We start from the raw sequence: 18,372 nt of genomic DNA, 5'->3' as shown, positions 1-18,372 counted from the left end.
CTTGCAAAACTTTTGCGAGATCCCGAGTTACTTTTGTACGGAACCCCGCAAGAAACATGGGAGGAAAAAGGAACATGGGAGGAAAAAAAAGATGCATTTTTGTGAGTTACTGAGTTACTTTTTCGAGATTTTGCAAAAGTTTTTAATTTAAGGCCATGCACTTCCATGTTAATCTTGATACGGCAGCATCTGTCAGGACGTTGAAAGGGAGAGATTGCCAGCAAAAGTCAACTTTAATTTATATTTCAGTTTGGCTACTGTTGGCCGTAACCACGCCAAAACTGTACAGGCATGAAGGAATGAACCTGGCTGACTGTCTCGCTATCACACCCATCACTGCTTCACTCAATCACCCCACCCGGCCACAGCTCGAGCTTTTATGAATATATATGAATATGAATCTCTCCAACAGGTATGTGTCCTCCATCACTGTGGTTGTTTATGAGGTAAATGACTAAGAGGAGAAGGGGGACTGGACAGCACTGTGTGTGTTTGTGGCAATCAATTGGAGCAGTGAGGGCGTGAGAGCGAGTGGTCATTCTGACCACAAGCACTGATGGTGCTTTGCACATTGTTTGCTCCTTATTATCTTTGAAAAAGCAAGAGCTAACAAAACAAATCGAGTAAATTCACTTTTATCTGTAACTTTGCCACATCCCAGCACATTTAAATGCTCTTCTGTCAGATGCTGGTTGGTGTGTCAGATATGCACAAGGTCGTCTTTGGTGGTGATTAGGGTTTAATCCCGGGAACAGGTGTTACACCAAATTCTGCGACCCATCATATTCTGTGACCACAGGGGGTGATAGCGTACATCCCTCTGCATGTACGTGCTGAATGAGAGCTGAGCTGGGTGGCAGAAAATCTTATAAATCGTTTGAACCCCTTCCCAAAAAAGTGCTTGGAAACATTTATTTATCGTTTACCAATTTATTGAAGGATGGGTAGTAGTGGGTTTATGTATTTCAAAAGATAGAATAAAAGCATTCAATGCAACGGTCCGTCCAGCTGTGTTCAATGTCAAATAAAAAAAACGCATTTCTTTCGTCAATGCGAACGAAATAATATTCCGTAAGGTTTACAATCTCCTGTTTTGGTGCTTACACAGTTTACGTAAATAGTGTCCTTCTTGCTCGTACTCAGCACGTACATGCAGAGGGATGTACGCTATCGCCCCCTGTGGTCGCAGAATATGATGGGTCGCAGAATTTGGTGTAACACCTGGATTCCCTGGAAATGCGATCAGAACCATTTCCCATTTCCCGCGAAACGTTAAGACGGGAAACCGGGAAAAAAGTCGCATTATATAGCCTATAAAATATGCCTGCCCTGAACAATAAAGAAATATCTGTTTAACTTCGAGTGTTTCTTTTCCTCGTTTGCAGCCGCTTACTTACAATCATGAATTAGGATACGGGCCTAATGTGTGATAAAAAAAGTATCATGAATTACTTTAACATATTTCACTTTTAAAATGGAGTTGAGTAAAATGTATATTTTTTAGGCTATAAGGATTGGCCAGTTTTTCAAAAGACGATTCACAACGAACCTACTTTAACCCTCAGACACGGCGTTATAAATTTGCTGTTGCCAGAATGGCAATGACCAAGTCGTAGTGCATTACTCAAGGCCCTGTGTTTTGTCATATTATAGTGTAGTACGGTAGTTAACTTTTCAATGACTATTACAGCGTTCCACCGGTGGAACGGTGTGCATTGTGGGCAGCGCAAGTAGCTGAGCCTTTATCAATGCTGTGTGGAGATGAACCGTATTGTTTTGCACCAGCAATTGTAAATAGCTTGGTATAATTCCATGTACAATGCAGGAATATTCAAATTATATTTGTTAAGGGAGCGTTGAGGAACAATACAACACCGCATAGCTCGAGCACTCGAATGCCGAGATGTAGGTTTTATTGCATTAATCAAGCCAACGTTGCCCCCTACTGGACATAACAGGACATAGCTGGAAAGCTACCTCTACAATATCAAAATAGGTTAATCCCGACACAGGCTACAGAAGGCCTAATTAAAATAAAAATAAAAAAAAAAACTTTTTCCCGGGATTCCCGGGAAATGGCTCGTCTTTTCCCGGGATTTGATTCATGTCATTTTCGGGAAAAATATTAAACCCTAGTGGTGATCCAGTGCAGCTGGTCTCAGCAGATGAAGAAAAAGCCTGATCATCTGACAGGGCTGTGGATATCAATGTGGCCTGCTCTAATAAATCCAAATTCCAGAAACACCTTTAGACCTACTCAGTTTTATTCATATTCCACCAGTCAGCAGTCAACAAATGCTGTCGCAAGGCACTGTATACTGTAAGGTGAAGACCCTACAGGTTTAATCTAGGACAAATGTTCACTCAGTGATGAAGTGAAAGCAATTTGTTGGTCAATTTGGTGGTTTTGACTGTATCATGAGTGGACATACGTGATGTAAACTGTCACTTAGCTGTAGGCCTGTTGTAAAATGCAATGTAGTGATTCTAGCTTAAACATATTCTGCCTATTGTTCATTAAAATGTAAGTCAGTGTTTGTCAGGTATCCTGTTTGAAAAAAACAAACACTTTGAAGCCACTTAAATGCATGTATGTGAACACATTTACATGAGGAAAAACTGATTTCAGGAAAATAAAAATGCAAAAAAAATGATAAAGACTGAGTTCTTTTATTCATGAATTGGTTGTTTAGGAATTTTATCATGAGACATTACATTAGTCTAGAGGTGGATGGATGTAGTTTTGTATAGATTTTGAGTTGCAGAATATAAAGGGATGTTTAATATTAAATGTTCAAGTTATTAAGTGTACCAGTGTTGTTGTTTACTCAATACAGATAATAACAAAGATGAAGATTTTTTTGAACAAATGCTGGATAGGTTGCAATTATCTAGAAATGTATTTTTAAAGATATAAAGAAGTACATTTAACGAGTTAACATGCAAGGAACTGCCTGTTAATGGTAGTATAAACAGGATTTTACATTTTACTATTAACGGAAGTATCCCTTAATTGTACAAAATATATACTGTAAATAAACGGAATTTAGAGTTGAAAAAGGGAAAATGTCCTGGCAGAAAATTACCAGGACAATTTCCATTTTTTACGGAATTTTTTTTAGTGTAAAATTTTTTGAGACTTCTGACAAAGCACTTCATCTATACACTATGTCGGAAATTTCCGCCTGGTGTGCGGCAAAAATTACCCTCCAGAGTAAATACCCCGGACAGCACGCAAGTAGTCGGATTCAGATGTCAGATGCGCAAAATGTGAAACTTTTCACCAAGAAAATATCCGCCAGGTTCGCTTTCTCCATCAAGAAACTGACTGAGACTGGTTCAGTTGATCATTTCCACGCGACAGCCTATAGAGTACACCGCCTAAACTGCGACTGGCCTCACGGAGGTCCAGCAGCGGGGGAGCGCTGTGATTGGTCGTTCAGACTGGTGCTGATGAGACTCCGCGCTCCGCTCAGCGCTGCTTGTCATTAGGCCCATTCAACTGGTGGCATTCATCTTTACTCGCCTCCATTTAATTTCCATCTTTAATCGAGTGATCCCCGAAGGCCTGTGTACATTTTACTGGCTCTTATTTGAAAAAAAACCAAAAAAAAAAAAACAATGCCGACCAGAGATTTGACTGCTCTTCTTTGAGAATAAGTTTGTTTTGTTATTTTTTTTTTTTTTAAACTAGAACTGTACAAAAAATGGGAGAAAACTTACAAATTTTGAAAGCAGCCGGTAAATTGAGCGGAAGATCCAAAGCGTGTGAGAGTGCGCGCGCGAGAAAGAGAGAGAAAAGAGAGAGAGACACGGTTGCCACAGCAACTGTGTCATTATGTTGGTGGCAATTATGAAAGCGATGAAAACGGGGAAGGGGAGAGGACTGGCGCAAAAGCCTTAACACTGAAGCGTGAACGAAACTGTCAATTAGACTCAAACCTACACTGACAAGTCTTGATTTTTCTGAGTGTAGGACGAGCGGGGCAGGTGGAAATCCAGAAAAAAAAAGAGAGAGAGGATGAAAGGTAATGTTAGATCTTAAGAGATCAAGTTGGCTCGCGTTTGTGCCGTCCCTGCCCACTGCCTCCTCACGATCCTCTGAGATCAACAGCACATGAATTAAACAGTTTTTTTTTTTTTTTTTTTTTTTGGGGGGGGGGTTCACTGATTTTTTTTTTTTTTAAACTGAGGATTGTGCTCCCAATAAATGAAATCATTGACTGCACATCAGGCCTACAGGATGAGTCATGCGTATGTCACAGAAACACCAGCATGCAATCATGTACCCAACCCAGACATATAACACACACACGCACAATCAAAATATCCAGTGAAATTTTGTTTCTATTAATGATTAACAGCAGGGTGTGGGCTTTCACACCAATAGGGGAGTGCAGTGGAGGTTTATGCCAGGTGTTGAAGGAGGTAAGCACTTCCAAAACGGGTCTTGGAGAAGGTGTAAAGGGTTATATGGAGCCCCAGGTGGCTAAGAAGGGTCTGATAATTACCTGCACAGCAGGATGCTATTTCTACACAGGTGGGTGGGCTGCTGCATGTTGGCAGCAGAGGCCAGTGGAGCCCTTCATTAGATGGTCCAATGACGCTCTAACGGGTGCACTTCGGCTCACTGGTTTGCTGGGGTGGATGCAATTATTCGTTTTCCTCATAATCGTTATTCCATCAGTGCAGAACAGGTGACCACTATAAACAAAATGAACCTCTAATACACTTCACTGGAAAAGCCTCATTAATGGTTCTCAGCATTAATTCGATGGAACAGAACAAAATAAAAGTGCAAACAGGAGTCGATTTTCCATTTCACGTCTGGTATTTCAACATTTTATTAATTTAAATAATTTAAAATGGACACAAAATATCCAGCCAAACAGTCTGCACAGTAACAGGAGTTTCAGAGGCACCTTTTCCATCCAAATTAAAACAGCGCTTCAGTGTGTTTCCTTGGGAAATGTAGGCCCCGCATGCATTTAAGAACAAAGAAAATCTGCCCAAGAAACCCTGCAGTTGCCACGAATGGAGGGACAATTTCTTTCAAACTAGCCAGGTGTCGTCTCTGGTACCCACACGGCTGGTCAGAGTGCAGTGTATCTGAGAGCACATACTGCTTTGTAAGGAAGCAGGGGTAGTTGAAGCGAGTCACACCACAGTATGCTTAAATACAGAGAACAGATGATTTTTTTTTTTTTTTAATGTATATAAAAAGTTGCAATCTACCCTGTTCCCTTACAGCCACTGAGCTACATCTTCACACACAACCACGAGACAGCTGAATATTATGTCAATTAAAAACAGCTTTTGAAAATACTCGTCAGTGAAACAGTTTTAGAAAAGAAAAAAAAAAAAAATTAACAGACTTTCTATACTTGAAACGCTCCATACCTTTACACCTTTACCTCATTCGAATCACAATATGAAAAATACAATTTGAACGTTGCATAATTTTAGGGGCTTCTTTCCATTATTACCTTTGAGCTGAATTTAAAAACCTGACTTTAAGGTAACATCTTGGTTTAGACTCAACAATGAGTCAGGCTGTGCAGTACACAGTACCATCACAGCTGCTTTTACCAAGAAACACTTTAAAAATGGCTGCTATTAAGTCTGAGAGGACAGGAGCTATATCTCAATAATGGACACACATCAGAGGCCATGTTTTGCACAGTGAATCTCATTAAGTGTCATTCATTCACAGTAGGCCAAAGGAAAAGCACAACTGACGGCATTTTTTTTTTTTTTTAGTTTTTTTTTTTTTTACACTGAAAGTGTATTATTTCATCTCAAAAAAGAAAATTTCTCACCGTCTTCAGGTATGGAAAGAATTAAACCTGTGATACCAACAGGATAAGCCAAACTGGTGGAAAAACAGAGTCTGGATTTGAGGGTATAAAGAGTCAAAGGGAACAAAAAACATAATCAGTATACTTCAATATTTAAATTTACTCTCTCACATTCACACAAACACATGCACACACCCACTGAGGTATTAAAGTCGCCTCAATGCACGCTTTTTATCTGCTTTCTTTTTCCCTGCTACATTATTAGTGCTACTACTACTACTACTGTTGCTATTGCTGGTGGTGGTGCTGGCTCCATTAGCTCCATTACCCAGAGCTGCTGGCACAGATGCCGCACTGGGTCCCGCTCTCTTCATCGGGTCGCCTGCGTGCTTCTTTGGCTGAGGGCCGTCATTAGGGTCCTGAGGTGCCCCAGAGGTGCCGCCCATGGCGTGGATCTCTGTGAGCAGGCGGGCCCGGGACTCGTATTCTGCATAGTCCTCTAACAGCAAGCGGCCAGCCTCTTCGTTCAGAGCCGATTCTGGGTTCGGATGGATTAAAAGACACTTGATTGTCTGTAGGAAAATAAAGGAAAGACAAATGTGAAATTAATGCCACCAACACAAGTGGACACCCCCCCCCCCCCGGAGGAAAAAAAAAAAAGTCCACACCTATCATCATTCTTACCAATAAGACATGTCTGAGGCCAAGTTCTGCCTTCCAGTCCCTCTTCAGCACGTTGACACAGATCTCTCCCTTATGACCCACGTTGGGGTGAAAAATCTTGGTCAGGAAATACCCCTTGGGTGGACCCGCAGGGAAGTCCTTCCCGAGGACCAGACGCATTCGGAAAATGCCGCCAGCAAATGGAGTTCCCTCTGTTGAAGTATAAAGAATTCATCACATGAACATTGTGTCCTGACTTTGCCAAACTCCATGCAGGAAAAAAAAAAGAAAAAAAAAGAGGGTCACAAAGCTGCAACTGAGTCCTCTGACAAAACACGTTCAGTGCATCCAAGTCATAGAGCACATCAAAGATCACTTCAAATACTTGAAATCCTGATCTCTTGCTCTTAAATCCATTTCCTACCTTGCTGACTTACATGATCTGATCACACTGCAGGTTTATAATACAGACATCAGAAGAAAAAGCCGTGTTTGTGACAGTTCACACACAGAGTACACTAAGTGCAACAAATAAATAAGAATTTACAACTATATAAAGAGATTAAAGGCGTTTAATTTTTAAAGATTAAACTCCATTAACTGTGCTTTGAGTATGTTGAGAGGACATCGTGTTGCTGTCAGTTCCCACCCATTTTGTGACCAAATCAGTTTTCAATCAGCTATTGTTGGTAAATAAATAATTTGAAAACAAACAAACAAACAAACATTTAACTTCTTTATTATAATAATCTGATTATATTTCTCATTTGAAAAAGGTGATCTGGCTGGAAAAAATTAACATCTGTACGTGTACGGTTCAGTTTTTGCTGTCACGCTGTGAGCAGGAGGTAACGCCACCGTTTCAACCACGTTTCCTACGACGCACCGAAATTAACGTGTGACATTATAAATCATACTGTACTGCCACTTGAGCATAATGAATTCATGACCTGATCTAAAATCAGATATAAATACTAAATGTCAGTAGCTAATAAATGAAACCAATGCAGAGACGGCGCTCTGTGGAGGAGTAGAAAATGTGGACAAGTGTCTGGCTCTTCAGGGCCTACTTAAAAATAACAACGTCTGAAGCAAAGAGTGCAGAGTGGCAAGATATCACGGACATTATTGACTGTGTGGTTCAAGTGGGTTATGTGTCTCACACGACATTAGCAACACCCACAAAATCCATAATTTAAGTCATTACACAACAACATAAATTTTGAAGCATCCACGAGGAGGGAAAAAAAAATGCAAAACAGGTTTTGAGGAATTATTATTCTATGAGTTAAGGGTACAACAACTAAATTATAGAACAAAAAGGAAGAGGCTTAATGAAGCTGATGGCTTCCATTTAAGCTTGAATAGTTAACCACAAAATACCTAAACATCATGGAGCAGACAGGTGACTCAGGTCAGCCATCACCAGTCGTGTCATTACCTTAAGCTGATAATTCAAAGTTGGTTATCAATAAGCAGCTCTCAGCTTTTAAATATTAGAGTATGAAGCTGTTTTTCTGAAGATGAAGTAACTAACATACTTTAAGTACACAGTTTGCTCGTGCATGACACAGAGACCAGGATTTTTTCTGGATATTCATGACTACACACACACGAGCGCAACTTGGTGGCATACAGTGAAGGCAATGAGTCTGTGTCACCTTAACAGAAATCTGAATTTACCTGTTATTCTTGGCCTTTTGAAAAACATGAATGTACTGTATGTTATGTTGATGTAAATTAAATCTAACCAAAAAAAAAAAAAAAAAAGTTAAAATATTGTTAGAAACCTAGAAATCTTTATATGCAGGAAAAACCCTGAGAGATAATACATTTAAGAACACACACACAAAAAAACCCTTAGTTAGCTAACTTAGCAAGGTGGATAATGTTTCTTCCAGTAAATACTGACATTACAAGGAGAATTCCGGGGCCATTTTAATCACTGAGTAACTTTTAGTTTGAAAATAAATGTACACATTAGCTACTCAAGAACAGAAGTAATAGAATTATTATGTATTTTTAGATTCATCTTCAAGATCTACTCAGGAATCCATTCATTGCTCCCTGACAGTTTGTCTATGTGATGAAATATGAAATGTTCTTTATTGATCTTTTAAGATAAAATATATTCTGAGTTAGGACAAACCCCCAAATTTGGTTCAAACTACAGATGACAGAGAAACTTGTGAGAGTCTAAAGACCATACAGCAAATTCATATGATGAGTTTACTGTCAGCGCTGTTGGAATGACACCATATCACAATCCTTACCTGGTCCCTCTATGGCTGTGTGAAGTTCTGTTATGTCCTCTTCGCTGGGATAAATCTTGATACCCTCAGGTGGATCTGCTGCTAAAGCTGAAACCTCTTTGTAGACCAAGCGAAGAACATGAGGGGGCAAATTCTCCACATTGGAGTTCTGGAGAGAGACATAACAATGGTTTAGCCACAATGCTGAGAGAAATGATCAAGCTGTACTCTCACTGACTAAGGATGAGGAAATGAGGTCAAATGCACAAGCCAAAACTCAGATACTACTAACGGCAAACTTTTCATTTAGAGCACATTACCTAATGCAGCTGGAAAAAGGAATAAATATAGGATGACCGGATCCCAACAGCTTCATCAGGTAGTTTCTGTTGACAAATTTTAACCAACCTGGCTAAAACTAAGGTTATTTCCTCTATATTTTTTAATTTATTTTAATTAGTCCTGCTTTTATTTTCAACCTAGTTTTTATTTGTATTTTAATCTACTCAAATATTTATTTCACACCTGGTTTAAGCTTAATACAAAAACCTTGGTAGGAATCCCAGCCACGTGTTTACTTTTGTAAACTACAGCTTACAAAACTATGGGACGGTATGTGGTGTGTGGTCACTCTCTCTTTAATACAGTATATGAGTAACCAAAAACTTAAATGATCAACTCAACTTAAGATATTATATGGGCATCGATTCATCACACAATTAAGCAAATTTTCTGTCTGGGTTTAATGATTTCCTCCCACACGGTTTTAATAATGTTATTTTGCACACGTTTTTCTGTGTTATCTGCTCTCGTTTGTCATCATCTTCCTAATTTTAACACGGATTTACGTAATGAACACAAGCTTGAGCTCCTTTGGGAGAGCTACGGTTTCATCTTCAAGCCAGCGGACCCCCACACCACGTTAAGCATCCCCACTAATGTCAGACGAGTTATGTGATCGATTTTAAGTACGCTGAACAGTTAGATAACTGTGTAACCTGTTATCCAGTCGCAGCTAATAATGTTAACTTTACGTTACCGTTAGCATAACTAGCCTAGCCAACGTCTCGTTTGAGTTCGTGTTGAAGAAGCTTGGTGGTTTAGTGTTCATAGTTACTATCGTGTATAAAGGTACTTATTAATTACATGAATATATATATATATATATATATATGATGACTAACAGACACAACCCCCCATCAAAAATAAATAAATAAATAAAATAAAAATACTCGGCTGCTAAATTCGAGCTAGCAGCGTCTCCCGTTAGCCGTTAGCTAAAAGGTTAGTCTTACCATCTTCAAAAAGGAGCTCTGCTAGGGCGGTGGTTGTCTGGCTGATGTCAGATATAAAGAGGCTTTTCTAACAGAGTCTTGGGTTGAGAAAAAAAAAAACTATCTTCGATGAAAACTTAGCCGGGTCTGGCTACTGATTGCTGTTCTTCTTTTCTTCTCTACGTTGACACAGGAACAAAAATATGATCCTCAGTTGAACCTAAAAGCACAGACCAATGAGCAGCTTACTGATGTGAAACGTCAGAAGAGAAGACCCAATCGGAATGCACCGCTGTTTCTGCGTCACGATGGAAGCCCTATCAGCTGCACAGAGTCAATAATACCGCTGATACAACCCTTTGATAGGTCCGTTTGAAAAACTCACAGCCCGATCAATACTGAAAATATATATCGGGTACATTGAACACTAGTATTAAGAAATGCCCACTGCTTACACCAGCCATACTAAATTATTCACTAGGAGAGTATTTGATTTGATGAGTTGCCACTTTCTTTTACTTTCTATCAGTTTTTTTTTTTTAATGTTTAATTTAGTGCACTTTATTTGACAGTGCAAGGAGTGACTCAAATCACACTCATGCACAAAAAATGACACTGGTATTACAGTGAAGTCTGAGACTTTTTTCATAGTATTCCTGCAGGATAGAAGCGTGACTGGGCAATACACTACCAAAAAATAACAACACAATGTCTACTCACCAGAGACTTTATGAAGTAGCCTACACCTTTTTGGTATTGTGTTGGATCCCTTTTAACCTTTAGAACTGCTTTAAATCTTCATGGTGTAGATTCAACACGGTGCTGGAAACATTCTTAAGATATTTTAGTTCATATTGACATGACAGCATCACACAGTTCCTGCAGATTTGTCAAGTGCAAATACATGAGGAGAATCTCCTGTTCCACCACATCACAAAGGTGCTTTGTTGGATCAAAATCTGGTGACTGTAGAGCCCATTTGAGTACAGTGAACTCACTGTCATTTTCAAGAAACAAGTTTAAAATGATCTGAGCTTTGTGACATGGTGTGTTATCCTGCTGGAAGCAGACATCAGAAAATGGGTACACTGTAGTCATAAAGGTATGGACAAGGTCAAGAATACTCAAGTAGCCTGTGGTGCTTAAACAATGCTCAGTTGGTACTAAAAGTGTGCCAAGAAAATATGCCCCACACCGTTACACCAGCAGAAGCAGCCTGAACCATTGCAAGGCAGGCTGGGTCCATGCTTTCATGTTTAATGTCACAGCATAAATTGAGACTCATCAAACCAGCCAACATTTTTCCAGTCTTCTATTGTACAATTTTGGTGAGCCTGCATGAATTGTGGCCTCAGTTTCCTGCCGTTAGCTGACAGGAGTGGCACCCAGTGTGGTCCTCTGCTGCTGCTGTAGCCCTGTATTTTTAAGGTTTGATGTGTTGTGCGCAAAGAGATGCTCTTCTGCATGCTTTGGTTGTAACAAGTGGTTTATTTGAGTTACTGTTGCCTTCCTATCAGCTCGAAACAGTCTGGTCATTCGCCTCCAACCTCTGACATCAACAAGGTATTTTCACTCAGAGAACTGCTGCTCACTGGTTGTTTTCTAATTTTCTCTTTAAACCCAAGAGACGACTGGTTAAATTCATCACAATAAGCAGCCAGAGGAGGCTTTGGTGCATCTGGGTTGTTTTTTTTCCTGGCTGAAAGGTGGGCCACTGGGAGGTGACCACAGCTGGTCTGCAGATAGTTAATATTAGGGTATTTTGGGGCGGGGGGCATTTAATAAGAAAAATGCATTTAGATTGAGTAACTTAAACTCACTCTGTTATATTTATTTATTTTTTCCTTTGGTGGAAGGCTGAAACCTCTTGGTGGTTTTTAAATGCAGGAAAAAAGCCTCCCTGAGACTGGGACGTCTGCGTGATGATCAGGTGCTCTATACTATTGGGATGTGCTGAACTTCTTAAATCTTACAATCTTGCAAAGACCACTAATATCATAATAAGAAAAATAAAATAACACAGAAACTAAAACACTAAAACTAAATAATACAAACAATAACAAAAAAAAAAAAATTCTGAAAACTAACTGAAACTAAACTGATTAATGGAAACAAAATAAAATAAAACTAATAAATAGAAAACCAAAAAAGTGTGTCAGGAAAAAAACCCAACTAAGTGAAACATGTATTTTTTTGTCTTTTTTCTATTACCAGAAACATAAATTATTACAGTTTTGTATTTTCTAATTAGTTTTTTAATTTTTTTTAATTTAGATTTGTTTTTGTTACAGTTTAGTTTATTCAGTTTTCAGAGTGGATTTGCTTGTTTCAGTTTAGCTTTAATTGTTTGAAAATGTTTAGATCCATTAGATCTCTGCATGTCCTCCTTCACTACATCCATGAATCTTCTCTGTGCTCTTCCTCTTTTCCTCCTGCCTGGCAGTTCCATCTTCCACATCCACTATCCCTCCTCTACACATGTCCATACCATATCAGCCTTGCCTCTCTAACTCTGTCACCAAACCGCTGTCCCTCTGATGCACTAATTCCTAATCTTGTTCCTCCTGGTCACTACCAATGAAAATATGAGCATCTTCAGCTCTGGCACTGTCAAAAAGATAGGAGGCAGAGCTGGACGTGGCAGAGCTGAATATGAGCATCTTCAGCTCTGCCACGTCCAGCTCTGCCTCCTATCTTTTTGACAGTGCCACTGTCTCCAAACCATACATCATAGCAGGTCTCACTGTGATCTTGTAAACCTTCCCTGTAACGCTTGCTGCTATCCTTCTGTCTCAAATCACTCCTGACACTCATCTCCACCCTGCCTGCAGTCCCTTCTTCCCCTCTCTCGTGCACTGTCAGATGCATTGGATGGTTGATGCCAGGTTTTTGAACTCATACGACTTCACTACCTCTACTCCTTGAAACTTCACCTTTCCCCCTGCTTCCCATTCACACACATGTATTCTGTCTTGCTTCTACTCACTTTCTTCTCTCCAGAGCATACCTCCACCACTCCAGGGTCTCATCCACCTGTTCCCTACTCTCACTGCAGCTCACAATGTCATCTGCAAACATCACAGTCCACAGTTTCAGAACAGATATTATAACAGAAAGAGCTTTTGAAGGCAGATGACTCATAGTTACGTAGAAATCCCAAGTCTCACTAAACAATGTATCAAAATCTAGTCAGGCAGGATTAGAAAACACAATTTCCTGTATATTTTTATGTTTATTTTAATTTTGTGGATACACAAATTAATTTCAGTTAGTTATCTTTTTCTTAGAGTCTAGGTTTTTATTTATATTTGAGTTAACTATTTTTTTCCACATATGCAGTCCACACTGCCACAGTCAGCAGTAACCAGGCTCAGCACTAGAGGGCGCTTCAACATCAGCGCAGTGATCAGGCGCGGACTGGAAGCGTGTGTGTTAAGTTGAAGATGAGTAAATCCTGTTATTATTATTTTTTCCTCAGTTCAGCACAATTAAACAGTTAAAGTGTCGGGGCTTCCAGCGCTGCTGTGAAAGACGCAAACGGACCAGAACAAACAACAACAACATCCCCACAAACCAAAACAACAACAAGGGCTCAGCTTCCGGTTTCTGGATGTAGCTGTCAGACTCCAGCATCATTTAAACGGGGAATCGCTTTATCAGCAGGTCAGTAGCTTCGCTTAGCTATTGTTGATTAATAATAGTTCACATGGCTGCTGTTTTTCCAGCCTACTAGCAGCCAAAAACACGGACTATACCCAGTTTCCTTAGCCTCTTTTACAGCGAGCAGCCGCTAGCCTGGGCTGCATACTGCTAGCTAGCAGTTGTAACGTGGCCGTTAATTAACGAGACTTCTCGTGTGTCTGTGAAGCTTTAGTATGAGCGAAGGAGAGGTGTTTCATGAGAAGCAACGATTGGAGCTGTGCGCAATTCATGCACTCAACAACGTGCTCCAGGAGCGGGTGTTTACCAAAGAGACAGCCGACGACATCTGCAAACGGTAGGGCAACCAATGGGTGAAGTGTCGGTGTGAAATCTGTCCAGTGAAAGGATACTGTCCCCTTCCCCAATTTATAACCCCAAATACTCCAGATGTTACGCCATAATTTCTTTACACAGACTTCCCTATAAAATACGCTGCTGTTTTTCTGCAGTGAGGTGTGTTTGATTTACTGAAAATACCAGATTTCCATATTTGGTTTCACATATCATCGCAGTATTGATCAAGGCTTTTTACTGGGAGCATCAAACCACGAGCATAAGTAATTGAATATCCTCATTCAGCCATCATCCCTTCCACCTCATGGTGACAAATTTGCGTTTACAGAGAACCTCAAGTTGATCAACTCATATTTTTTGGGCGTGTGTGGGTGTTTTTAAAAATACAATTGCTGTTTGAAAATATAACATGAACTTTTTTTTTGTGGGAAAAGAGCAGTGATGCTGTTCGTACAGCAGAAACCATTGTTTTTCAGTGAGGCTGCTGTTTACGTCAGCAGCCATTAACTTAATTGAACATGAGGCCAGATGAGTCATGATCTTGGTGGCTTTTGACAAACATTTATTTGCATGAAGAGCAGCTCTGACAACCCCCCCCCCCCCCCCCCCCCCCCCCCAAAAAAAAAGAGCAGTTTATTCATATTGCTGTGGTTGTTTGGGATGACAGTTATACTCAGATTGTGACCATATTTATATGCAAGAAAGGGGAAAAAAATCCAAACAGCTTTGTCAAGAAGATGCCTTATAGCATTTTGTTTTCATAAAACTGGATTTCTCTGCCTTTTTTTCCTCCCGGCAGGCTGGCTCCACAGTGTGTAGTGAACCCACATCGGTCAGTGTTAGGCACGGGAAACTATGACGTTAACGTCATCATGGCAGCACTACAGAGCCGGGAGTTGGCTGCGGTGTGGTGGGACAAACGCAGGTATGTGAGCCTACCACCAGCGTCTTTGTGCTCATGGTGTTGGTGTTTAAATCAAAGTGTATTGTTTCACTGGGATGGTTGTTCTAGCTGCTCCTTTATTTCTCCTATATTTACACTCATGGCCGATTTATTAGGTACACCTGTTCAGCTGGTTGTTAATACAAATATCCAATCAGCCAATCACATGGCAACAACTCATTACGTTTAGACACGTAGACATTGTTAAGATGATCTGCTGAAGTTCAAACCGAGCATCAGAATGAGGAAGAAAGATGATTTTAAGTGACTTTGAAAGTGGCATGGTGGTTGGTGCCAGATGGGCTGGTCTGTTTATTTCGGAAACTGCTGATCTACTGGGATTTTCCCACATGGTCTAAAAAAGAGAAAATATCCAGTGAGCGGCAGTTCTCTGGGTGCCTTGTTGATTTCAGAGGTAAGAGGTAAATAGCCTGACTGCTATGAGCTGATGGGAAGGCAACAGTAACTCAGATAACTACCTCTTACAATCAAGGCATGCAGAAGAGCATCTCTGAACACACGTGTCAAATCTTGAAGCAAATGGGCTATAGCAGAAGATCTCACCAGGTGCCGCTCCACTCTGCTAGGAAAAGGAAACTGAGGCTACAGTTCATACAGGCTCACCAAAATTGGAGAAAAGATTGGAAAAAAGTCACCTGGTCTGAGTCTTGATTTCTCCTGGAACATTTGGTTGGGTCTGAATGAAAGCATGGATCTATCTTGTCTTATAACACCAGTTCAGGTTGGTGGAGGTGTAATGATGTGGGGGGAATATTTTCTTGGCATCCTTTAGGTTTTTAAACACCACACCTACTTGAGTATTGTTGGTGACCACGTCCATCCCTTTATGACCACAGTGTACCCATCTTCTAAAGGGTGCTTCCAGCAGGATAACAAACCATGTCACAAAGTTAAAATAATCTTATACTTGGCTCTTATATATGATAGTGTGTTCACTGTACTCGCATGGCCTCAACAGTAACCAGTATAGAGCACCTTTGGGATGTGGTGAAACGGGAGATTCTGCAGCAACTGTGTGATGCTATCATGTCAATATGGACCAAAATCTCTGAAGAATGTTTCTAGCACCTTGTTGAATCTATGCCATAAAGAATTAAGACAGTATTGAAGACAAAGGTGGGGGGGGCAACATAGCACTCTGGGGGATCCAGAATATTAGGTCAGCTCTTAGTGCCAGGCCATCGTAATGAAAGGAAAAGGAATTGTTTAGACTGTTTTTAGGCACAGAGATACTTTGCCCCCCCCCCCAAAAAAAAGCAATCTTCATATTAAACTACCTTGCAATGTAACCCTGAGGCATGCACATAAAAGGCATTTGACAGTCTCACCAAAGCACAGCTATGTGTGAAAAGAAGTAGGTTAGCCAGGTTGAGGTCATTCATAATGAAAACGCCCCTGAAATGCACTGCACATAATAAATGTTTAAGTAAGACTATCTCAAAGTGGAAGATTTAATGCTTGCTTTCTCCCCTTTTCAAAAACACAGGGAAGTTGAGAATCTTTGTATGTCAAAGGTTCAGGGCTTTATTCTCAATGTCCCATCACGAGTATCTTTGGGGATCGTGTCCCTCCCACTCCGACGGCGGCACTGGCTCGCAGTTCGGCAAGTTAACGGACAGTACTACAACCTGGACTCCAAGCTGAAGAGCCCAGTCTGCATTGGGGGAGAAGCAGAGCTACGGTAAGAAATGTGCATCTCCAATGTTTCCAGACTCTGCAGAGCAGGGATGTGATCTGTTCTAAATTAGCTCTAAACTTGGCTTTTGTGTGCTGCTTGAACTCATTGAGTGAGTCATACCATATGACTGGTCACATGGGGGGGGGGGGGGGGGGGGGGGGGGTACTTCATTGTTTGTTTGTGTTAGGACACTGTGCTCTAGTAATATGCCCGCTGCCTGTCCTCTTCTAACCTTCTTTCTTCTTTACTTCTGTTTCAGCACATTTCTCATTGAACAGCTTTCTCAGGACGTGGCAGAGATGCTCCTCGTTGTCCGGCGCGAGGTCGAGGAGGACGGGTCGTGGCTGAACCCTGGGAAAAAGTGATGCCTTGGGATGGGATCTAACTTTGCAAAGCATGGGGAAAAAAAACAACTCCTCTGGGAAAATGACAGATATTTTGAAAGAGAAAAACAAACACCTCATTAAAAAGAAATCTTCAGGGAATGCACTAAAATACATTTGATATCTATACAGACACAAAAATTCCAAAGAGAAGCAGAGGTGGGTGTTTACTCCTGAAATGAAGAACTGCTTGATTGTAACAGCTAAAAAAAAGAGAAGGAAAAAAAGTTATTGCTCGGGTATGACCCATCTATCTGCGACCTCCACTATGTTCTTGGTACTTTGGTTTTAATACTTGAGAGTTAACAAAAGTGCAGTTTTGAGGCAAATGTGGACTAGTTTATGGCACTTCTGTCTTATCCCATTTCTGAACTATTACTGTTTTTTGGTAGGAAACTGCAGTTTGTGCATGGAAACAACTCTACAGTAATGGTAACTGGATATGATTGATTACTAAAAACATTCAAGATGAATTTGCCACATAAGATATCGCTGTCTTAGTCCCAGTTTGTTATGTACTGTGTGTACAGTGGTCATGTCAGAATGTGTTGCTTATGAAGGAGCACCATCTGTACCTTCATTCTTGTTATTAACCTTCTATGCACTGCAGAGTTTGAGTTGTTCACACTGTTTGTGTTTGTCGGCACTCATGCAGGCACAGGAGCTGTGACGGCATCACCCAGTGAGGCACTGAAGGACTGCACCAGTGTTTTTGCATGTTTTCATCCATTTACTGTACCTCTTGCTTCTTTTTAGTGTAGTTCTTATAGTTGTGTGGTGATGTAGTACAATCCGCACGGTAAAGAAGCTCCATCGGTCCTTTTTTTCCTTCCAGTTATCAAGTTCAGGGTCACATGGTGGGGGGGCTGGAGCCTATCCCAGCTGTCAGAGCGAGAGGCAGCGTACACCCTGGGCAGGTCATGAGTCTGTCGCAGGGCTAACACATAGAAACAGACAACCATTCGCACTCGCATTCACACCTACAGTTAATTTAGAGTTGCCGTTAACCTAACCCCATGCATGTCGTTGGACTGTGGAAGGGAGCCAGAGTACCCGGAAAGAACCCACGCAGACACGGGGAGAACATGCAAACAGTAAAGAAGCTTCTCTGTCATGAAAGAAAATGTGCACTAATCCTGAAACATGCAAAAACACTGGATGTGTGACTGTATGCAAGTTCCACATTTGTGTTTTGTCTCTCTTAGTGATCTATGCATATCTGAAAGAATAGGAGCACTATGATGCACACTAGTGAATAACTTACACATAAACCTAAGCTCAGAGGCGCATAATATTTGAATTTATTTATATTAAACATTGACCTTTTGTTTTAAGTACAAATCTCTTGCAAAGTGTGCTCTTTG

At 40.6% G+C, this 18,372-nt stretch overlaps 2 protein-coding genes across 3 annotated transcripts; one reads left to right on the top strand and one right to left on the bottom strand.

Annotated features, from left to right (window-relative positions):
- Positions 1-4,832: 4,832 nt before the first annotated feature.
- On the bottom strand, positions 4,833-10,220 carry ube2s (ubiquitin-conjugating enzyme E2S). 2 transcript variants are annotated; one of them, XM_030750537.1, is made up of 5 exons: positions 10,009-10,220; positions 8,735-8,882; positions 6,483-6,673; positions 6,127-6,370; positions 4,833-5,890 (listed from the first exon to the last, which is right to left on the bottom strand). In XM_030750537.1, exons 1-5 carry the CDS (start codon positions 10,009-10,011, stop codon positions 5,841-5,843), a joined length of 636 nt encoding a protein of 211 aa, XP_030606397.1. In that variant the 5' UTR covers positions 10,012-10,220; the 3' UTR covers positions 4,833-5,840. The 2 variants fall into 2 exon arrangements, with proteins under 2 accessions (XP_030606397.1, XP_030606396.1); XM_030750536.1 differs by having other exon boundaries at positions 4,833-6,370; positions 10,009-10,219.
- Positions 10,221-13,379: 3,159 nt separating this feature from the next.
- On the top strand, positions 13,380-18,348 carry josd2 (Josephin domain containing 2). Its single transcript, XM_030750541.1, has 5 exons — positions 13,380-13,650; positions 13,856-13,984; positions 14,783-14,908; positions 16,434-16,628; positions 16,885-18,348. Exons 2-5 carry the CDS (start codon positions 13,863-13,865, stop codon positions 16,988-16,990), a joined length of 549 nt encoding a protein of 182 aa, XP_030606401.1. The 5' UTR covers positions 13,380-13,650; positions 13,856-13,862; the 3' UTR covers positions 16,991-18,348.
- Positions 18,349-18,372: the final 24 nt, after the last annotated feature.

This window comes from Archocentrus centrarchus, chromosome 16 (genome assembly GCF_007364275.1).
Source record: "Archocentrus centrarchus isolate MPI-CPG fArcCen1 chromosome 16, fArcCen1, whole genome shotgun sequence".
Lineage (NCBI taxonomy): Eukaryota > Metazoa > Chordata > Actinopteri > Cichliformes > Cichlidae > Archocentrus > Archocentrus centrarchus.
Note: the sequence above shows the minus strand (reverse complement) of the source record. Positions and strands in the feature narration are given on the sequence as shown.

Excerpts from the sequence above, each read along its gene's own strand:
- ube2s (XM_030750536.1), bottom strand. Across the intron at positions 6,674-8,734 it reads CACAGCCATAGAGGGACCAG|AGGGAACTCCATTTGCTGGC; the intron begins GTAAGGATTGTG and ends ATACTTCAACAG. Across the intron at positions 6,371-6,482 it reads GCCTCAGACATGTCTTATTG|ACAATCAAGTGTCTTTTAAT; the intron begins GTAAGAATGATG and ends ATTTTCCTACAG.
- josd2 (XM_030750541.1), top strand. The coding sequence starts at position 13,863 with ATGAGCGAAGGAGAGGTGTTTCATGAGAAGCAACGATTGGAGCTGTGC. Across the intron at positions 13,985-14,782 it reads GCCGACGACATCTGCAAACG|GCTGGCTCCACAGTGTGTAG; the intron begins GTAGGGCAACCA and ends TCCTCCCGGCAG. Across the intron at positions 16,629-16,884 it reads GGGGGAGAAGCAGAGCTACG|CACATTTCTCATTGAACAGC; the intron begins GTAAGAAATGTG and ends CTTCTGTTTCAG.